The sequence below is a fragment of the Gambusia affinis genome, linkage group LG15 (assembly GCF_019740435.1).
Source record: "Gambusia affinis linkage group LG15, SWU_Gaff_1.0, whole genome shotgun sequence".
NCBI lineage: Eukaryota > Metazoa > Chordata > Actinopteri > Cyprinodontiformes > Poeciliidae > Gambusia > Gambusia affinis.
Window position 1 is genome coordinate 12,721,501 of NC_057882.1, and position 19,261 is coordinate 12,740,761.

At 36.2% G+C, this 19,261-nt stretch overlaps 2 protein-coding genes across 3 annotated transcripts in view; both read right to left on the reverse strand.

Moving 5' to 3' along the window:
* LOC122844630 (Down syndrome cell adhesion molecule-like protein 1 homolog) overlaps positions 1–957 on the reverse strand; it is a 72,362-nt gene extending 71,405 nt beyond the window's left edge. Inside the window, exon 1 of the mRNA XM_044140295.1 lies at positions 702–957. Coding sequence (XP_043996230.1) covers positions 702–957 — 256 coding nt within the window. The remainder of the gene's footprint in view (positions 1–701) is intronic.
* Positions 958–5,355: 4,398 nt separating this feature from the next.
* On the reverse strand, positions 5,356–19,261 carry scn4bb (sodium channel, voltage-gated, type IV, beta b). Of its 2 annotated transcripts, none has more exons than XM_044140297.1 (6): positions 18,821–19,261; positions 18,394–18,596; positions 12,124–12,287; positions 11,818–12,037; positions 10,650–10,779; positions 5,356–10,439 (listed from the first exon to the last, which is right to left on the reverse strand). In XM_044140297.1, exons 2-6 carry the CDS (start codon positions 18,464–18,466, stop codon positions 10,343–10,345), a joined length of 684 nt encoding a protein of 227 aa, XP_043996232.1. In that variant the 5' UTR covers positions 18,467–18,596; positions 18,821–19,261; the 3' UTR covers positions 5,356–10,342. The 2 variants fall into 2 exon arrangements, with proteins under 2 accessions (XP_043996232.1, XP_043996231.1); XM_044140296.1 differs by having other exon boundaries at positions 18,394–18,599.

Consider the following 19,261-nt stretch of genomic DNA (forward strand, 5'->3'; position numbering starts at 1 on the left):
CCTTTTATTTACCATCAAATGACAACAATTTGTCATTATTAGAAGAAAAAAAAATCTCATTCGAAAAATAAGAGCGTCTCTGTAGCAACCAGCGCTACTCCCCCCCTCCCAATCAGTCCATCCAAACAGCTGCAATTAGCAAAGGCTACAAGATGGAAGCACCTAGATATAAAAATAAATCACAAATGTTACACCTGAAAACTTTGGACTAGAGTGTAAAAATGACTTGGTGGAGAAATCGCAAACGGGCTCATGATACGCGCATGTTTTTATTTCTGTCTCACTCCCCCTCTGTTTGCACCTCATTCTCCCCATTCAGCCATTTTACATATTCATAACTGGAGTTGGTAATGCGAAAACAATCCGTGCTATCAGCACCATCTGAGACACCAAGGTGCGCTACAAAAAACCCCACCAAACATCCTTGAAATTATACCACTTAAGTACCCTCTTTCAAAATTTCCACTCTCTCTGCTGCAACAGCTTTACTTAATTTGATTTAAATGATGAATTTCAATCACATCATTAGATGTTTTTTTTTTCATCCGGAGCATGAGAGAAGACCAGCAGGCAATTTATTTATTTATTTTTTAATTAACAGCAGTTTCCACATGTAACTTTTCGTTCAACTTTAATACCAATAAGCCTGTCTCACACCGCGAGGTGAAATATTTCAAAAATATAATTTATGTTTCTCTTACCTTCTTGGAGAGAGTACAGCAGGAGTAAAGTTACAAGCCACATGCCATAAATAGCAGGTATATTTTTCAGGAATTTTTGGCAATCCTGGTAAGTGTGAGGCGCGTTCTTTTGGCCAGGCGGGTCTCCGTGCTGGACTGGCGACTGTGCTCCCGGGAGGTATTTCCAGCCCTGCTGCCCCGCTAAGCGTGGAGGGGAAACGAGAGGCGCCTGGGCCCCGCCCATGTCCCCTCCTCTCTTCATGAGACTACCGTGCATGCAAATCCATTTCTTTTCTTCCTTTCCTGAAATTAATTGCCAATCGGGTCCTTTTGCAGCTGATCGTTTTGGTCCACCTGTGTCCAAGATCTCTCGTTTGGCACCGTTTGGAGAGGGCGATTGGAGAGCGCACCCACCTGTGCGCCCCGATGACCGCGCTTTCTTTCCTGCGCAATATGGTTGCGGAAAAGTCGCTCAGACTGACCCGGAGCCTATTTTGGGTTGGCACACTCTCCTCTGAGTTGGTGCTAGATGTTAAGGTCCATGCAGCTGCGGAACAGGGTGGGCTACAAATATTTTTGCTTTTCTTTGTCTGCTTTGGGAGCGCAGGCATTTGCGCACAGAAATACACTGCAGATAGAGGAGGAGAGAGGTGCGGGCAATGGGGTATGGCAAGTTCACAAAGCGAGCACAGTGTGCCAAACTAACCAAAGGTTACAGGGACGCTCTCAAAGACGGAGCAACTTTCTGGAAATCTGTTTTCTCTTTCAACTGCTGCCCAATTTTATGAAAACAGCTCCACTGCAAAAGTATAAAGAATGGATGAAGGAATGAAAGCTACGGGATCCTCCTAGACTCACTGAATATTTCAAATAATGGTACAAAAAAATAATTAATTCAATGTTAAATATCAAAAAAAATATTACGCTGCAAAATCCACAAAGATCAAAATAACACAAAGTATACACTGATAATAATGCAATAAATTATTTGAAAACTATTATTTCTTCACCTCCCTAAAAACTGAATGGGGAAATATGTTAGAATCCGCCCTGCTTGATCGTTTCAAGTCTTACATCACTTACAAAATAATAATAAAAAAAAACACTTAATGCTCGTATTTAAACTGTAACTCAATAAGCTTGCTTTAATTGGTACGATAAAGTTCTTGCAGATTCACGTTGTTGAGGGCGTTTTTACTTTCTGGCGATATTTAAGAACAGTGAAATATAACTTGCTGTAGTACTGCAGGTATGAACACATATTAGTTGTATCCCCAATTTTAGAGAGATTACCTGAAGTTCTCTCCAGGGTTCGCTCTCTGCCTCTGGGATCTGAAATCCAAGCGTCTAAATCCATCCTGCGGCTCAATGGTCCCATCTGCTGGTCAAACTTGGAACAGATATGTGTACAGGCTAAACTTATTGTTTACCATAAATACACAAATAAATGTTTATCTAACCTTTCAAATGAAATATCCATGTTGTTTATCAATACAAAATCAACTATAATGAAGTGAAAAATGACATGTAAGCATAATTACTCACCAGAAAATGCTAAGTATATGCTAAAGATTAGCATAAACTTTAGCTCAAGCGCCACATAAATTATGAAGATAATGTTTCCGATCTAAAGGGAATAGTATGCTGTTATAATAAAGAAAAAACATATTTTGAAGTGTGAGTGGGAGTGAAATATTTGTAGAAGAAAAAAAAAAACATGTCACGATACCTGCCTGGTTTGCCTCTGAATCCTGCATATCTCTTTCAACAAATCATCCCTGCTGCTGGTCTAATGTCTCCTCCCTGACTTTGCTCATTCTATTGTTCCAATAAAGATTTCTTTTAAATATGTGAAAAGCAAGAGTCATAGACATGAATACGTAGACGCCTCATGGAGCTCTAACATTTATTTATTATTTACAGAAATCAGGAGTACAAATAGCTAAGCTAGGGTCTTTAATTGCTTCTCTTTCTCTAACCCTCACTTTGCACTCATTTGTCGCAGAGCCCCGATAAGTAGGCTACTTGTTGTTCTTGCTATTTTAGCTTTTTGGTTATCATTAGTATGTCGAGTCACTAGCCTGTAGATACTACCAGTAGGACGTAGGTTATCGCTAGCATGTTGACTAACACAAAAGTACTCCATACAGTAGGCTAACATTACTGTATAAATAAAAATTATACAAAATCCTAAGTTTAGCTTAATTGATGCAAGTAATATCGACATGCCAGTGACTCAATGTGCTACTGATAGCCATCCTGCTAACATTAGCCTTGTACCTAAAATAAGCATTTTACAAAATTCCATATTTATTAGCAATATTTACCATACTGAATGGATTAAGTCAATGTAAGTAAACATACTGGTGACTTCACACAACCCAATGAATAATCCAAAATGCTAAGGTTAGCTTAAATGCTGTCGGTAACATGTGTGGCACCAACATGTTAGTTTACACTAGTGGCTTAATCCATTCAGTATGATAAACATAGCTAATGCATATATAATTATGTAAAATACCTTGTGTTTTAGATACAAGGCTAATGTTAGCATGAGGGCAAGGGGTTGCCACCCGTCCCCTTAAATATGGAATCATATTTGGCTGTTAAATGTTGCGTGAACCAATACGATTCGTTCCGTATTTCTATAAATGTCCGATACACACGCCTATCACACACATATCAACACTAAGTGAAACAATAATGACCAAAATAAAACACAGGAAATATTAAGGTCAGCTAAATTGTAGTGGCAGAACCATATACATTAATAAGTCTGTGGCAAGAGAGAGCACAACATCTGCAGACAAATAAAAGAGGATTGAGTTTTGTCACAGGATTAAAAAGCCTGCAAATAACGCAACAGGCAGAGGTAGCAAGAGTAACACAACTTCAACATACTTTTACTCAAGTAAAAGTATACCTTTCCAAGAAATGACTTAGGTAAGAGTAAAACAAAAATATTTGGTAAAAAGCCTACTCAAGTACTTACTGATAATCTTATTTAATATTTTAAAATGGTGTCATAAACAGATAAAAGAAAGTTATGTGTAAAGTTGGATATATTAAAGGCTAAAAAAATTTTTTATGACAAATAAATACAAAATAATGCATTCCGACAGAATAAACTCTTTCTTGAGTTATTTTTTTATAATATTAATCTTTACATAAAATTATTACTTAAAGTTGGCAATGTGTAGGCCTATATTCAAAAAGTAATGCTCTTCCACTGACATTGCATAGTGTTTGTTGTATCTTATTAACCTCCAAATGACACAAGAGGCTCAGCAGATAGAAATAACATTAAAACACTAAAGCTGCTGCACCTTTAGAGAACAAAGTTTCGTCTTGCCTATACGTGTTGACTCAATGACAATAAAGTTCCACTTGACTTGAAAATATTTTATAGAAATGGCGAACATTTTCCCAAACTGATATGCTGTAATATTTAATTTTGTAGAATTAATGGGTTTTTCCCTTTTTTGGCATTATGTTATGTTAAGACACTTAACAGACTTAATAAAGCTCTAAAACGGTTTAAATTGTTTTGTCCTTTGCTGCCACCCTTTGGCACTTTAACTTTACTGCAGCATTTTGTTGATTTTATAATGAAATATGGTACATATGTGCGAAATCTGGCTGAACTGGTAACTGTAGTATTCTATTCTACAGTATTAAACCACCGTAAAATTGATTATTATTCCAGTTTTCCAGACATCCTGGTCTTTGGCAAACTGTAACCTGGGCTTTATGGATTTCCTAGAGAACAAATATTTAATTCTTGCACACCTCTCATAAAATATAAACTTGTGTAGCCTCTTTCTGATGGCCATGCACTTTCCTACCAGAAGTAGTAAGAACCTGTTGTAGACTTCTTCTAGAATTTTTCCTTCTGCTCTTACAGTGAAGTTATTTGGACAGCCAGACTTGTGCGTGGTATAGGTCGCTTTGAATATTTTCAATTTGTGGACTATTTTCTGTACAGTCGGATGGTTAATTACAAATTTTTCTAACACGTTTAAAAGGCCTGGCCAGACTCATAAGTAGTCACCCTAGAATGCCTGCTAGCAATGTTGTAATTTTGTGCTCCTAATCTGACACACCCTTTGAGTATTTTTAGCTATTTTAATTCAGAATAAGTGTGGGATTCACCTTATTTAAAGTGACTGAAAATCCCTTGTTTTGTGCAGAGGTAAAAGTTGCTTTTCTTCTTTTTCTTCTTTTCTACAATTTTGATAAACTATTTAAATTCTTTGAAAGTTTTGGTCTTGTTCTAATTTATACTATCCACATGCCCACTTTATGTTAGAAAAAATAATAGGCGGTAGTAGGCTGTTGTAAAATTTCACTCTCCCTGTATCTATAGGTCCAGTTTAAGTTGTAAAGATGTGTATTGTAGGATTCACACATTCAGAAATGAACCATTAAAATAAATCAAGCAAACTGATAGGATGGAGAAATTTAGTGTTAAGGTTCTCTCTCTATTGCTTATGTTTACTCTTTGTCTACCTAAGGTTTTTGCATGCTAAAAACATTTACAGTTTAATTTACTGTAAAAGCACTACCTGCTTTCTTTGGCCTGAAAGCAGGTGGTGCTAACAATAACAGCGTATCCCTAAATATACAGCAGAACAACAGAGATTATATTCAAAACTTTATTAATTTCAAACAGAGCTGATATGCATGTAAGAGATGATGGAAACAGTAACTTCATCTAAGTGCAGGCCATAGCATTACAGCTGTTTATTTAAATGCAGAGAGCAGTGGGAGAGAAGCAACAGAGTCCACAGGCTTCTCAGTTTCTGTTCCAGTTGAGGGGTTTCTGGATCCCGCCTGCACGTCATCACCACAGCGCACATCCCAAAGGTAACTACTGCTGTATCGAAGCTGTCACAGTATATCAGAGGTCCTGCTGCTGTCATTTGCATAGAGTTGCATATAAAGGCCTACAATGCCACATTTGTTTTGACACACTGACGGCTTTAATAAAAGATTGTTAATATTATTGTCATAACGTAATTTTTAAAAAATGGATATTTAAAAAAAACAACAACTCACAGTTAAAGTTACTTAAAGTTAGCAGAGAAACTTCACCCACTTTAAATTACTTATTATTATTATTATTATGAAATCCAATAATTTGGCTAAATCTTTCATAAATGTTTCCAAAGTCACAGAACAACCCAGGCACAGTAAAAACTGGACTTTTTAAATGTATCAATTTCTCCTACTGATGGGTGAAGTGAATCTGCAGAACAAGTCACTCTCTATCTTAACTTTTTTTTTTTGTAAAAAATGTTTTTACTTTTTGCTTTTTACAGAGAACTGAACAGATTTATGAACTAGTGAACTAGAACTAAATAACAAAGATTAGTCAGCTTTAAAAAAAGAAGAAGAGAGAAATAAATAAATAGTGTATGATTTGGTTGCCAACGATGACGGCATCCAGTGGCGGTTAAGATATGGGCCACATGGGCAGTAACCCAGGGCGGAGTTAGACAGTGAAGTGGAGGAGGACCATCACAAATTATGGTATGACTTTTTTATCTTTCAGTTGCACCTTGAACATTTTTTTTTCTATTGTTTTTGAAATGCGTGTACACAATAGAGACCAAGTTACCTGCTTTTTGCACTGCCTTTTCCCCCCCAAACCATAATCTCTGATCATTTCCTGTATTTTGGTCGGTTTTCAGGAGTTATGGTTGTAAATGATGTCAATCAAATTGTGCCAATGAAAAAAATCCTCCCATCATTTATTCCTCAGTTAGCTGGAGTTTTTATTTTTAGCTACGCCAAGTGAACAATTTGAAGAAATTTCCTCTTCACAAACTTGCAACGTATTGTTTATCATGGAAGCAGAAAATGTAACATAGCAGCTAACAAACCCGTTGCTAGTCAACAAAGGTTGTTATAGTGGGGGTGGTTGCTTGCCCAGGGCCCCATACATGCAAGATCCGCCTCTGATGGTCTCACATTTTTGTGCTGTTTGTTTTTGCTTTTTTTTGCGTTGCACTTGCATGAACAATGTGAAAGACAAATCCAATCTGGATTACACATACACAAAAATATACATCTTCTTAAAGAGCCCAGAGTACCCCATTAAAATATTGCTTCAAGCTAGTATTTAAAGATTGAGGCACATTAATTTTTTATTTGTTTTTTTTTTTTACAAAGCAATGAGGAAACCATCAGAAAATTACACTTCATTTTACAGTACTGTCTTATTTAGTTTACATGCACCCGTCTTCCAATTTCTTGTGTTGGTATAAGTATTTTTCAAGCCATTATCTTCTTACTGCTACTTAAAGTTGTACTTTGCAAGGTTTTGATCTCGCCATAAAGCAAAACTCTGTTGGAAACTTTCCTGTTTCACAAAAGCTACAACAATGAAACCATCACCTTCCTATTTTTCTTGTGCAATAGACTTGATCTATGAGCTCTCTGCTCAGCTTACTATCTGACATTTGCAACGTCAATAAACCAAATAACATTTAGTTTAAGGGTGCTTTCTGTCTTTGTTCTAAATTAGAAATGCATTTTAATAAAATCAGTACTTGTGTTTTTAAAAAACAAACACTACACACACAAAAACTGCTGGGTTATCTTTCTACAACCCTAAATGCTGCTGAATTATTGCTGCTTAAACAGAACTTGGGTTATTTTAGCCAAGAATTGGGTCAAAACATTTTACTCAGGGAGGAAAATCGAAGAAGAAACTAGGAACTCTTCCATTCTCCATAGATCCTTTAGAATAATCTGATTAGAGTTCACTGAACTTCTTCCACAAGAGTAAATAGGAATTTGTTAGATGGAAAAAAGAATAATTTAAAACAATGTCTATATCTGTAGTGTAGATTATTGTCTTTATTTCACAGTAGAGAACACATTCATTCAATAAATATTGCATTAGCCTTTTATCTGCTAAGCATTAGCTATAGCTATGTTCAATATCCACACTTTTACTAAACAATCAGTCACAATGTCAATATAGACAAGATTTCTTCAACCAATTTTTGGGTAGTGTTGAATAAAGGAGAAGGGTTGAGGGTTTCACATTAAAAACAGGCCAAAAATTTTAAGTTAATTCATACTCAAAAACACATTTTTACTGTTTTTTCTCCTTTTTTCACCCTAACAGTGCCAATTTCCTTTTCTACTATGCCAAATACATTATCAATTAGGTGATGAAATTATAACATTTTGGATGATTAAGAGCTAATTCCTGGACTGGGGACCTGGCAACAATGTTTTTGGTTGGAAAATTCAGGCCCAAGACGAAAAACTTTTTTTTTTGCTCAATGGCTGAATCAGTCCATATTCAACCCAGGACAGACTGCATAACCTTTATTGAGTTGGCTTTAACCCAGCAGATTTTACAGTGTAAGGAAGTGCTCTGTTTTCTCTCGAATCTACAGCAACTACTGCTTAGCCCTGTCAGGGTTAGCTTAATGGCATTAGCATAGCATGAAATTGGTTTGCAATTAATTTCAGCCCTGACACTACCAGTGTTAGTATGAGAAGGTGTGTTTCTTAAAGTATATTTATATCTCTTTATATATTATATTTAAGCATTAGATCTAAAATCTGGCCCATGTTGCACATGCTCCTATTGCATTAGGTATTTATTTGAAAAGCAGCATCCTCTGAATGGTATTCATTTATCTAGATATTGCGAGATTGTCTATCATTTTGATGTAAAAGCTTATTGTCTTGTAACAGTTAAGGGTTTAAAAACTGTTTTTTGCAATATTTAGCTATCCTACTAAATACTAAAGCTTTTATGCTTTAACAGGCACATGTGTTGTTTTCAAGCAAGGAGGAAATATGGCATGAAGAACTAGGCTGAATTCTACAATACGATATTTGCATTAAAACTAGTTAAAGCCCTCTTTCCTTTGCTAAACCTAAACATATGACTAATTTGTGTAGAAAAATACTAAATATCAACAGAATTATCTGTTTACAGATTATTAATATGTGAGATTTGGTGTTTATTTCAAGGGGATTCATTCCAGCTGTAATTGAAGAAAATTTTCTCAGCCTAAAGCAATTAAATCAGGACTTGTGTTTTGACTTTGGATGAAGAACAGTCAAATATTTTTTTATTGCCTAAAATGGCAGAAGCTACAGCCTGAGTGGATATTTGGTGGAAACAAACAGTGAGCAACTATGCTAAATGCTGTAAAACTTGATTTTCTTTTTACTTGTGTAGCTACACATTTTCATAACTTGCACCAGTTCTTAGTGACAAAATAAAAACATCATTTGTTTTTGTTCTTATTTGAATAATTTAAAGAAAACACACACAAAAAAGGGGGATATATTTGGAGATGTGTAAAACATCTCCAAACTGTTTTTGAATAAAGAGACAGTAGATGCTGGAGGGAAATTCTTACTTCAGTCAAATCTTATTACACAAGTAAGATTTGTTCTTATACCTAAGGAAGAGTAAGGAGCAATTATGTTGTATGTCAACTTAATTGCCATACGTTTTAAGTTAGAGAAATGGCTCTGTGGCAGAAATTTGAACTGAATAGTAGCACAAAAACAGGTGTATTAATGAGGGCTGCATTCGAAAAACTCAAAAATTGAGTCAATAAAACCCAGATTTTGGATCAGATTGCGTCCATGATACTTCTGTATAATCACAGGTATGTGCACAGAGTGCTGTGCCTAATTAAAGTTCAGGATGCAAAGGCTTGTGTGCTGGATAGTCCACAGTGCTCAGTAAAAAAAACAAAAAACAAATGCTGCTAATAGGCTCCTAAAAATACTTATGCTGTTTACTCTTCCAGGGGTGCCCAAAGTCGGTCCTCAAGGGCCGGCATCCTGCACGTTTGAGTTCTATCCCTGGTTTAACGCACCTGGATCTGATGATGGCTTGTTAGAAGGCCTAAGAAGAACAATGACATGATGAAAATTTTGTTGGTACCACCCGGGAGAGAACTAAAATGTGCAGGATGCTGGCCCTCGAGGACCGACTTTGGGCACCCCTGCTTTAAACCATGGCTGAAACTGATGTTAGAGATTCGGAAACCTCTAATAATGGCAAGGAAAATACACAGATTGTCTGAAAACATTGTATCCTACTCTTAAAACATAAAAAATCTTTGGAAAAGAGTTTTTGCAAAGTTGTCATGATTCCGTGACATTCCAAAGTGTTGATGGAAATGGAAAATCTCAGAGCGGACTTCATTTAGTGGAAAAGGGACATTAATACACCTGTGTGCTTGTCCCACGTCAGGCATTTTTTAAATTATGAAATAAGGTCTGTTAGATCTGATTTTATTTTTCCTCTGTGAATTAATTTCAGGTTTACTTTAGAATTACTTGCTGTAATGCTTTGTTGCTTAGTTATTTGTCCTAAACAAGTTAGTTTGAATTAATTACAATCAAAACTTAAGCAACGCACAACATAATTGTGTAAAATTTGCATACATTCAATATTTGTACAATCTTAAGTTGTATATCATTTGCACAGTTACCACTTATAGCACATTTGGTATCATTATGTGCAAATGTATGTTTTCTCATTCAAACCTCATTAGCAGAGTTATTAAATTAGACACAATGACCCATCAACACATTTGCATTCAGAAATATCAGCAAATATGATCTAAATCTGAGTCATGTTTACGTTTTACATGCTCCCCCCCCCCGCCTCATTTCTTTTTTGGCGTCGGTTTGGAATCAGCTTTGGATCCTGAGAGGCCGTTCTCAGTGTTGTCAATCCCTGAAGAAGAGACAAGGCACTCCTTACTGCGGTGGGGATAAGCGAAAAAAGGAGGTCGCGTTAGAGCGGCAGAAGAAATCAAAGCACCTCAAAGACAAACTTGCAGCTTTAAGAAAACAACTTCAGCATGTGTACGGCTCAAAGTGAAATGCCACCGAGCAGCGGTGGTGGCATGTGATGAAACAATATGAAACATTTGCACCATCATTAGAAAATGCCAGGAACGGAAAACTCACTTTTTCTCCTCGAGTTTGGCAAGAACAAAGAGAGTGAAGTTCTTGAGCAACATAAAGGCCATCAGGAACGCAATGGCTCCACCAACAGCTGAGGCTATAATGATGGTCAGCGTGTTGTCCACCACTCTTACTGCAGACATGGAGAAATCATTTAAAACATTTGAATAGATTATTTACATCTGTGTCATAACAAAGACATACTCAGAAAAACGGAAAGGGATGATTCAATCAGAATACCTTTTTTATTTACATTCCTTAAAGTCTTAAATTCTTCTTGCTTACCATTTCAATTACATGTGTTACTATTCCCTGTGTACCATAAACACAACTTATTATTTTCTCCAGCCTGATTCCATTTGTCATCGATGTGGCCCACTTTACTTTATCTCCAGATAATAAATGCATGTTCTGGTTTACTTTTACCTGAGTATGCATATTACTGAAGCATCAACAGAGCCCAGTCGAGTTGCTCCATTTCTGTAAATTGGCCAATTTCAGGTTATTTTCTTGTGATAAACTAAATGTAGGTACGACTTAACAGTGACAATCAAGACAAATGGATCTGGTAATATGTGGGTAAATTAGACAGTAGATAAAATGAATTACCAGTCAGGAGATTTACATAAATAAAAATTACGCCCATATATTATTTGGTATCAATACAAAAACTCTGACAAACAGACGCCCAGGGTAACTTTGAACAGGATACTAATATGCCTTTTAATATGGCCTGTGTTTGGATATTTTAACTGTAAACTCTATTTTCTTGCAGCCTCTGCATGTAATCATTAATGACCAGGTAAAATATAGCAGAGTGTCTGCCATACATCAACAATGTGGCGCAACCTTGAGCCTTGCTCCAACTACAGGAATGTAAAGGTCAAGTTGAGGGCAAGGAAGGATGATAGGGGAGAGTGGATATTTTCACTTTAGAAGAATCCTAGAAAATATGAATCATATGACAAAACGTTTGAGGAGTTAGCCATCCTGCAAAGAAGAGAGCCTCACTGCATGAGAGGAAGGCACATTTAGGTTAAAAATGAATGTTTTTCTTTTCAAAGTAACATATCTATGAAACACATTGAAGTCTGACGCTGTAGCAAAATGTAAAAAAAAAAAAAAACTTTTCTAAATCACTCTATACCAGCAAGAGATGTTGAAGTCTTACATTCGTTCACAACAATGAGGTGGAAAACTGTACTGTGGTTCTTGTTCTTCTCTTTGGGATTGCGCCCAAAACACGTGTACAGGCCTCCGTCCTCGAAGGTGATGTTCCATATCAAGATGGAGATGTTGTTTTTGTGGTTCTTTCCGATAAACTCCATTCTCTCCCTGAATATTTTCACATCAGGTTCCACGTCCTCTGTTGGTATCACACCTTCACACACCTGATGGAATCAGCAAGCCGTCAATCGAGCAAAAAAACTCAACCTTCGAGTTAGCAGACGCTGAATGGAAATAAGAAGGATTTTACCTTTTGCATTGTGCCATTATCATTGTATTGCCAGTTAAAATACAGGTCTTTGATGCCAATGCAGCTGGCATATGTGCAAGGCAGGATGACTGTGCTGCCGTTCACTGCTTCCAGGAAGGGAATTTTTCCCACTGACATCTCCAGGCCCTGAGCAGACCAAACACCTGGGACAGCAAAGAGATATTGGTGAGATAACATGACCAAACATGGAAGGCGTTTAGTCTTCAGTAGCAACACTGTCTGTGACCTTCAGAAAAAACGAAAAACAAGCTTTGTTTGTGCCTACTAATTATTATTATTATTATTATTATTATTATTATTATTATTATTATTATTATTATTATTATTATTATTATTATTATTATTATTATTATTATTATTATTATTATTATTTTCAACTGAACCATTTTTCTGGATGCCTTTGTTCAAATTTATTTAAAATTCATTGAGCCAATTTGATGATGATAAGCTAGAAGTTTGAGCCACATTGTCACCATATTTCTAGGGCTCATATAAAGAGACAAACGTATAAGCATGTGAAGACTGCAGCAACACCTATGGGATTAAAATGGCAAATTTAAAGACAGACTAAAACAATCTGGACTTTGTCAGTTAATAAAGCTGGTTTCTCAGCACAGCAAGAACTAATAACCTCGCTATGAAAACAATATGCAGCATTCTTTTTAACTAAAGAATCTAAGTGTGAAACTTGGTTTTTGTTCTTTGTTTTGCTACAAACAACAAATTGTAACAATTTCATAGTCCACTAAGTCTATGCAAGAAATACCGGTAAGTCAATATTGGTTAAATAGTGCTGTAGGTTCATCAAGGTGTTTCAAGTGTTATTCGGCGTTTTTTTTTTTTGTTTTTTTTTTTGTTTTTTTTTTTCTGGAAATATTGATTCCCATGGCAGCTAGTTGCTGTAGGACAAATCTAAAAAAAGATTCATAGACGTAGAGCCGTGGCCAACCCATAAAACCGAAAAGTTGCATTGTCAGACTTGTACCAATATTTATAACTTTTACAACATCTTAAAGTGTGTCCTTTTAGTCAATGTTTGGACATGCTTTTGACTAAGCTTGTTTGTCCTCTGACAAACTGCTGAAGGGAAGTTATTTTATAATCAAGTGCAAAGACTGTGTCTGATATTATTGTTAGGATAAATTCATATTTTATTCTCAAACTACTTTCATTACAATTCGTGTCTGTGAAAGACACACTAGTGATGAAACATTTGATTTACAGAACTCTCTACAGCATTCTGCTACTTTAACATCTCCTATTCACATTCATGAACTTGAAGCCTCAGTAACAGGACACCAGCATGTCCTTGCTGTGACATTACTGTCAGTAAAGGATTCAGTCTGCTTGCGCTTGAAAAGTGTAACTCTACACTAGACATCATCAGGGTCAGTCAGCTCCAGGAAGTAGCAGTGATTTAATGCTGCCTTCATAAAAGTACAACAAATAACAATAAGGAAACGGAAAACAGAAGAAAAGGGATGTAAAGAGCAAGTTGTTTTTATTTTTTTCATATCAACATGGGTTCCACTTTAACATTTAGTTCCCAGCTTTGAGTACGCAGGTGTGGGATCGCAGACTGAAGGTCTGAACCAAGGAGCAGCCATAACATCCTCTGCACTGTTTCCAACAATCCCGAGATTCTGCGCTGTGTTTCGTGTTCCCGGGTTACACAAACAGCATGGTCAAGGTCAGCGCCAGGCAAACACCACTGCAGCATGTAGGAAAAGTACAGCTAAGGCAGCCAAAGGAAGTGGCTGGGAAGAACATCCTGTTATCTGTTATTTTATTTAACTACACCTGTGAAATCTTTTTTTTTTTTTTTTTAGTTATCCGTGTAACACATTAGTTTCAGTATTTTTGTCCACCATAAGCTGGGAAGTTTATAATACTGCCTATATTTAAACAGGTAGCAAAACAAATCAGCAACATACTTCCTCTCTTTTTTTGGGTCAGACTGGTCCTGTGCCTAAAGTCACAGTGAGAACAAAAAAATAGAAAACTCTGGATGAATAGAAGAAAGGTTATGCTGGAGGAAGATATTTTTGCTGCTGCAGTGACAGTTTCTACTCCTCCATCAGCCTCTATGCACTTCTTGGACTCTGAATTAACGAGGCCTTTTAAAATCAGCAGACTGCTGAGCTAGCATGCGTTCATGCTGCGCAAAATCATTTCATCTTTCACGTACACAAACTGGTTGTTCTGAAACACAACCTAATGAAGTTGTTAGGATCCTGCGATGTTTCGAGTTTTGGTTATTTGGTTCTAGTTTCATTATTATCCTCTGTTCCTCAGCTTCTTTATTTGATAACTTCTGTTTTATCTTAGTTCAGTTCATCCTCACAATATTTACATCTTTCTCCTGCTGATGATCAGGAGAAAGATGATCTTGTCATCATCTTGTCAAATCTTGTCTAGTTATCTCCCTGCTTGCTTTTTGTTCCTGTTCCTGTTTTTGTTCTGCTCTGGCTCCCTGTGCTTTTTGTAAGTTTTCAGTTTATTATTAAAACATCCAATCCATGCTGCCAGCTCCTGTCTCCTTTTTGGTCCATCCACCAACTCACAATTCATGACAGAAGTGGTGTTAGCCATGAAAACTCTCACCAAATGAAGCTCCTGCCACCCTATTCAGACATGCTAAATGGAAGAGGCTAATTTTATTTCCTGCTTTATTATTTACCTGTGATGTTGTTTTGAAGCATTTTGGTCAGCGGAGGTTGTTGTAAATGTGCTATAATATAAATAAACTTTGACTTCATCTTTGGCTGACAATAAAGCAAGCAGCTTGATTTGCTTCCTGATTATTTCAGCTGGTAGTCATGAGGCAGCAATCTGGTTCTTTAAAGCTGATGCTTTCTCTTATAAATAATTAAATGTCACCTACTCACACAACTTGGCTCGTTGAGTTTTGTTTTGTTTTTTTCAAGTTTCCAGACATCGTTATTTTTTTTTTCCATCTTTGTCTTTTTAAATATATCAATACAAGCAAAAAAAAAAAAAAAAAAAGTGCTGCTCTAGTTTCTGGCCTATCTGACGAATATACTCCTTTTTAAAAATTCACTGGTAAATTAGGAGAAAATCAAGTTGCAAAACCAAAAGTACAGTTTTTATTTTCCTTTAGATAAAAGGTAAAAAAAAAAAAAAGCTTCACATTTAACAACACAGAATCCTGTAAAAGAAACGTCCTTCTTTTTCTGTTTCGTCACATCTGAATGTTTTTAATAATTAAAAAAAAACATTAATATCAAGCAAAGATTACTCTGATACAAATAGCAGTTCTCAAATAATCTTATAATATTTCAGCTGTGAAGGGAAAAACATATTTTGGTTCAACTTAACCAGCCACACAAAGTCACTGATATTAGATAATTGCCCAGCCAGAACCTGTCTAACAATATGAAGTAAGCATTAAGATATCAAAAAGCAACATGACATGACACAAACTAAAGACATACAAAAACACATTGTTAGGTAAATTGTATATATTATTATTATCAAATATTTGTTGTTTCATGTAGCCTTTAGTTTTACCTATATAATGTTCTTGATTTATGTAGCTTTATTGTTTTGTCTTAGCCTAAAGAATGTTTGTGTTGTTGTATTGCTCTGTTTCTTTCCTCAAGAAGGCCTCTCTGAAGAAACGCAGTGATGACCAGGTCCCACAGGGTTTATCGCTCAGCAGAAACCAAGGCCTTCCTGACCTGTTAGATAGCTATAAAACTGTCGCAGGGAAGACGTACAACTTGCTCTGTTTTTCCAGGTGCCTGGAACAGAAGAATCTAGTGTGTAGATAACACGTGTCTAGATAGTGACTAACATTTGCGTTGCAATTATGTGATTGAAGTGTTTTCCCCACCCCTTGAGAATTGCAACGCTCTCTGTGACAGGGATCCTAACAGCAATAAAAAGGGAGAACGGACACATACGGTATGTTTTCAGAAGCAGAAGAGATTTGTGACTGAAAAACACATCTCTGGCTGTTTCTCCTCGCGAGTAAAAAAGAATCTAACTCTCTTGTCTTTCTTGTGTTTGTTTAATTTGTCTTTAAAAGTGTAAAACCTGACACACATATAAAAAAAAGTAAATAGTTAATAGTTACAAAACCAAGGTTTCCCCCAGAAAACTTGCTAAGCCTGGTGGTTGGTGCTGGAGCAGTCATTCATCCAGCAGCCCATTGTGGTTTTGAGTTAAGAAATATTTGAAGTTTACAAGAAATTTGAAAACATCACTTGATAATTATGTGTTATTCAAAGATTGGAAGATTAATACCTGAACACCAACTATAATGTCCTAAAATATGCAAACATTTTAAAAAGATAAATAAGCAATTCTTAGTAACAAGTAAAGCCTGGTGGCCCACCAGGCTTATAATACACTGGAGGAAACCCTGAAACATGTTTCTTAACCTGTGGCACTTCAGTATAACAAAGTGAGACCTATTATCCACAAACATGGAACAACTGTGATCATCAGGTCTACCTGCCTCAGTTAATGTCATTTCTCCTGATTCAACAATAAGGATAAAAAAAAATAAAAAATCAGGCAAAGATGGCGTCCAGAAAAAATCAAAGCTGACCTGTGAGAAAACACATGCCTTCCTCACACTGACCCAAAACATCTTGAAACATTTTTATAAATGTTCTGTAGAATAATGAGAACAATTGGTATGCTGGTTTCACAAAAAAAATACAACAACAAAAAAAACAGTTTAGCAATTCAGAGAAAAACATTCTATATGATTATCGCCCTGGTTGAAAACAGTGATAGTGTGAACGTCTGAGCTCCTTTACAGCTTCATAATGGTTCTGGAGTGGCCTAATGAAAGTCTGTACTTAAATCTAGTTATAATGCTGTGACATAAAGTTTAAAAAAACAATTTTTAAAAAAACCAGGTAATCTGTGGTCTAAAACCTCCCTAATGGTTGAATATTTTACAAATTTAAAAGAAAATTTGCCCAAAAAACCCATTGCCATTTATTACCAACACTTGTCATCCTTGATGACAAAAATCAGCAATTTGCATTGGGGAGTGATTACTTTCTCACATAGGATCAGATAGGTTTCCTGTATCCACTAGGTTTATATTTATATATAACACAATGAATATCCAAATAAAGATCTAACTTTGTTGTGCTACTTCTCCACCTGCATGTGTAAAATTCTGGTGCACAGGTTGTTTTTTTGTTTGTTTGTTGTTGTTGTTGCAGGTGGCCTGTAAAAAAAATAACTCCTTTTTGTTGTTATATAATAAAGTAACAAAAAGTCCCTTACTCATCTCTAATTAAATTCACTGAACTGAAAATGCCGGACAACATAATTACAGGCTGTTTTATTAGTGATTCGTGTGTGCTGCAGTTCAGGAGGCTTAGAGACATGATTTTCAATATAATGTGTGCAAAGGTGGGTCAAGTAAACTGCCCGGTAGCATTTTTTTAAAATGACCTGATTAATATATATATATATATATATATATATATATATATATATATATATATATATATATATATATATATATTCATTTCCAACTGTAAGGCAGACATGTATGTGAAAGTACCTGACCTATATGCGAAATTCCCTGCAACAACATGACAGCAACATCCTCTGCTGCAAAAATCAGAACAAACTGTGAGAGCGCAGGCCAGGAGTGCATGATGCAGCCTTCCTATAGCAGCAGGATCACCTTACTTAACTGAGATGCCTTCTTTTTATACAGAGTCACAAACTAAACCAGTAGGAATTGAATTTAATCTAATTTACCAGAGGCAACGTTTAAAGCATAAAAACTGATTTGACTCGAACCTGAAGATTTTGTTTCTTGTTTTGTGTTTGTAAAATGTTCGGGTTATTTCCTCTTTAGCTATTTCTGTCATGGAAAATTTTATGCAGCAGTATGTCTCGTGAAAATGCCTGTAGGTAATGTATAAAAGACCACTAGTAGCTTTAATGCCTAATTATTAACACTATAACATTGTGTCTTGAATGACAAGTTGAGGCAAGAACTCTAAAGCATTAAGAGATTCCTTGAACACCAAAATTAGATAAAAAAAAACATATAAATAAATATATATATATATATATATATATATATATAAATATATATATATATATATATATATATATATATATATATATATATATATATATATATATATATATATATATATATATATATATATATATATATATATATACATACATATATATATATCACATAGAAAGAGAAGTTAAGAGATTAAAAGTTGACTTTACCAAGCAGCAAAGTGAAGGCTGTATATAGAGAACCCAGGTTGGAGCGTTGGACCCCAGTCCACCGAACTTCCATGGCAGCTGGCCCCAGCTCACTTTGATACTGTTTTCCAGATGTGTAGGATCAATTTTGGAGGCTGGAATCCCGCCCCAAAAGTGCTGCTATAGTCTTGAAGTCTCTTGGAAATGCACTCATGTGGAAAACGCTGCTGCAGTTTAGACGGAGGGCAGCAGAGAAAGAAAAGAAATAGGTGAGGAGAGGTGGAAGAAATTAAAAAAGATTTGTCAGTGCACCGTCAAAACTTTTTCGGCGTCACAAAGAAAAAGCAAAACACTAATCAATGAATTAAAAGCTACTTTTGTAAAAAATAAAAATTAAAAAAATAAAAAAAATCTAAAAAAACCATACAGTAGAGTTCTTTTTGCCTACCTGCTCCTGTGGCCCGGCGGCTGGCTTCACAGCTGAGTCAGTGTGGGACGGGACGGAAGCAGAGCGGCAAACTCTCACTGCGCAGAGTCAGGGTTCACACAAGGAGAATCTGCCAGCCAGCACTTTCACTGCAGAGACAGCCACATTGCAGCGCCAGCCAGGAGGAGAGACGACCGGCTGGGAGACGGAGAGGGAGACGAGCAGGAAGGCAAACAGCAACGCAGACACACAGAGGGAACACAGTGTTTCAGCCCCACTCAGCAGAACCCCAGCAAGCTGAATTCTTCCCAGTATCGTCCCTCCAGATGTTTCTCAACCTGTCTTTCTTTTGTTTTGTTTTTTTTTGTTTTTTGCTTGTCATCTCTTGCTGGCTGCAAGCCAGACCTCCTCACTTCTATTTCCCCCACTTGGTCACCTGCCTCCACATCCGTCTCATAGTTC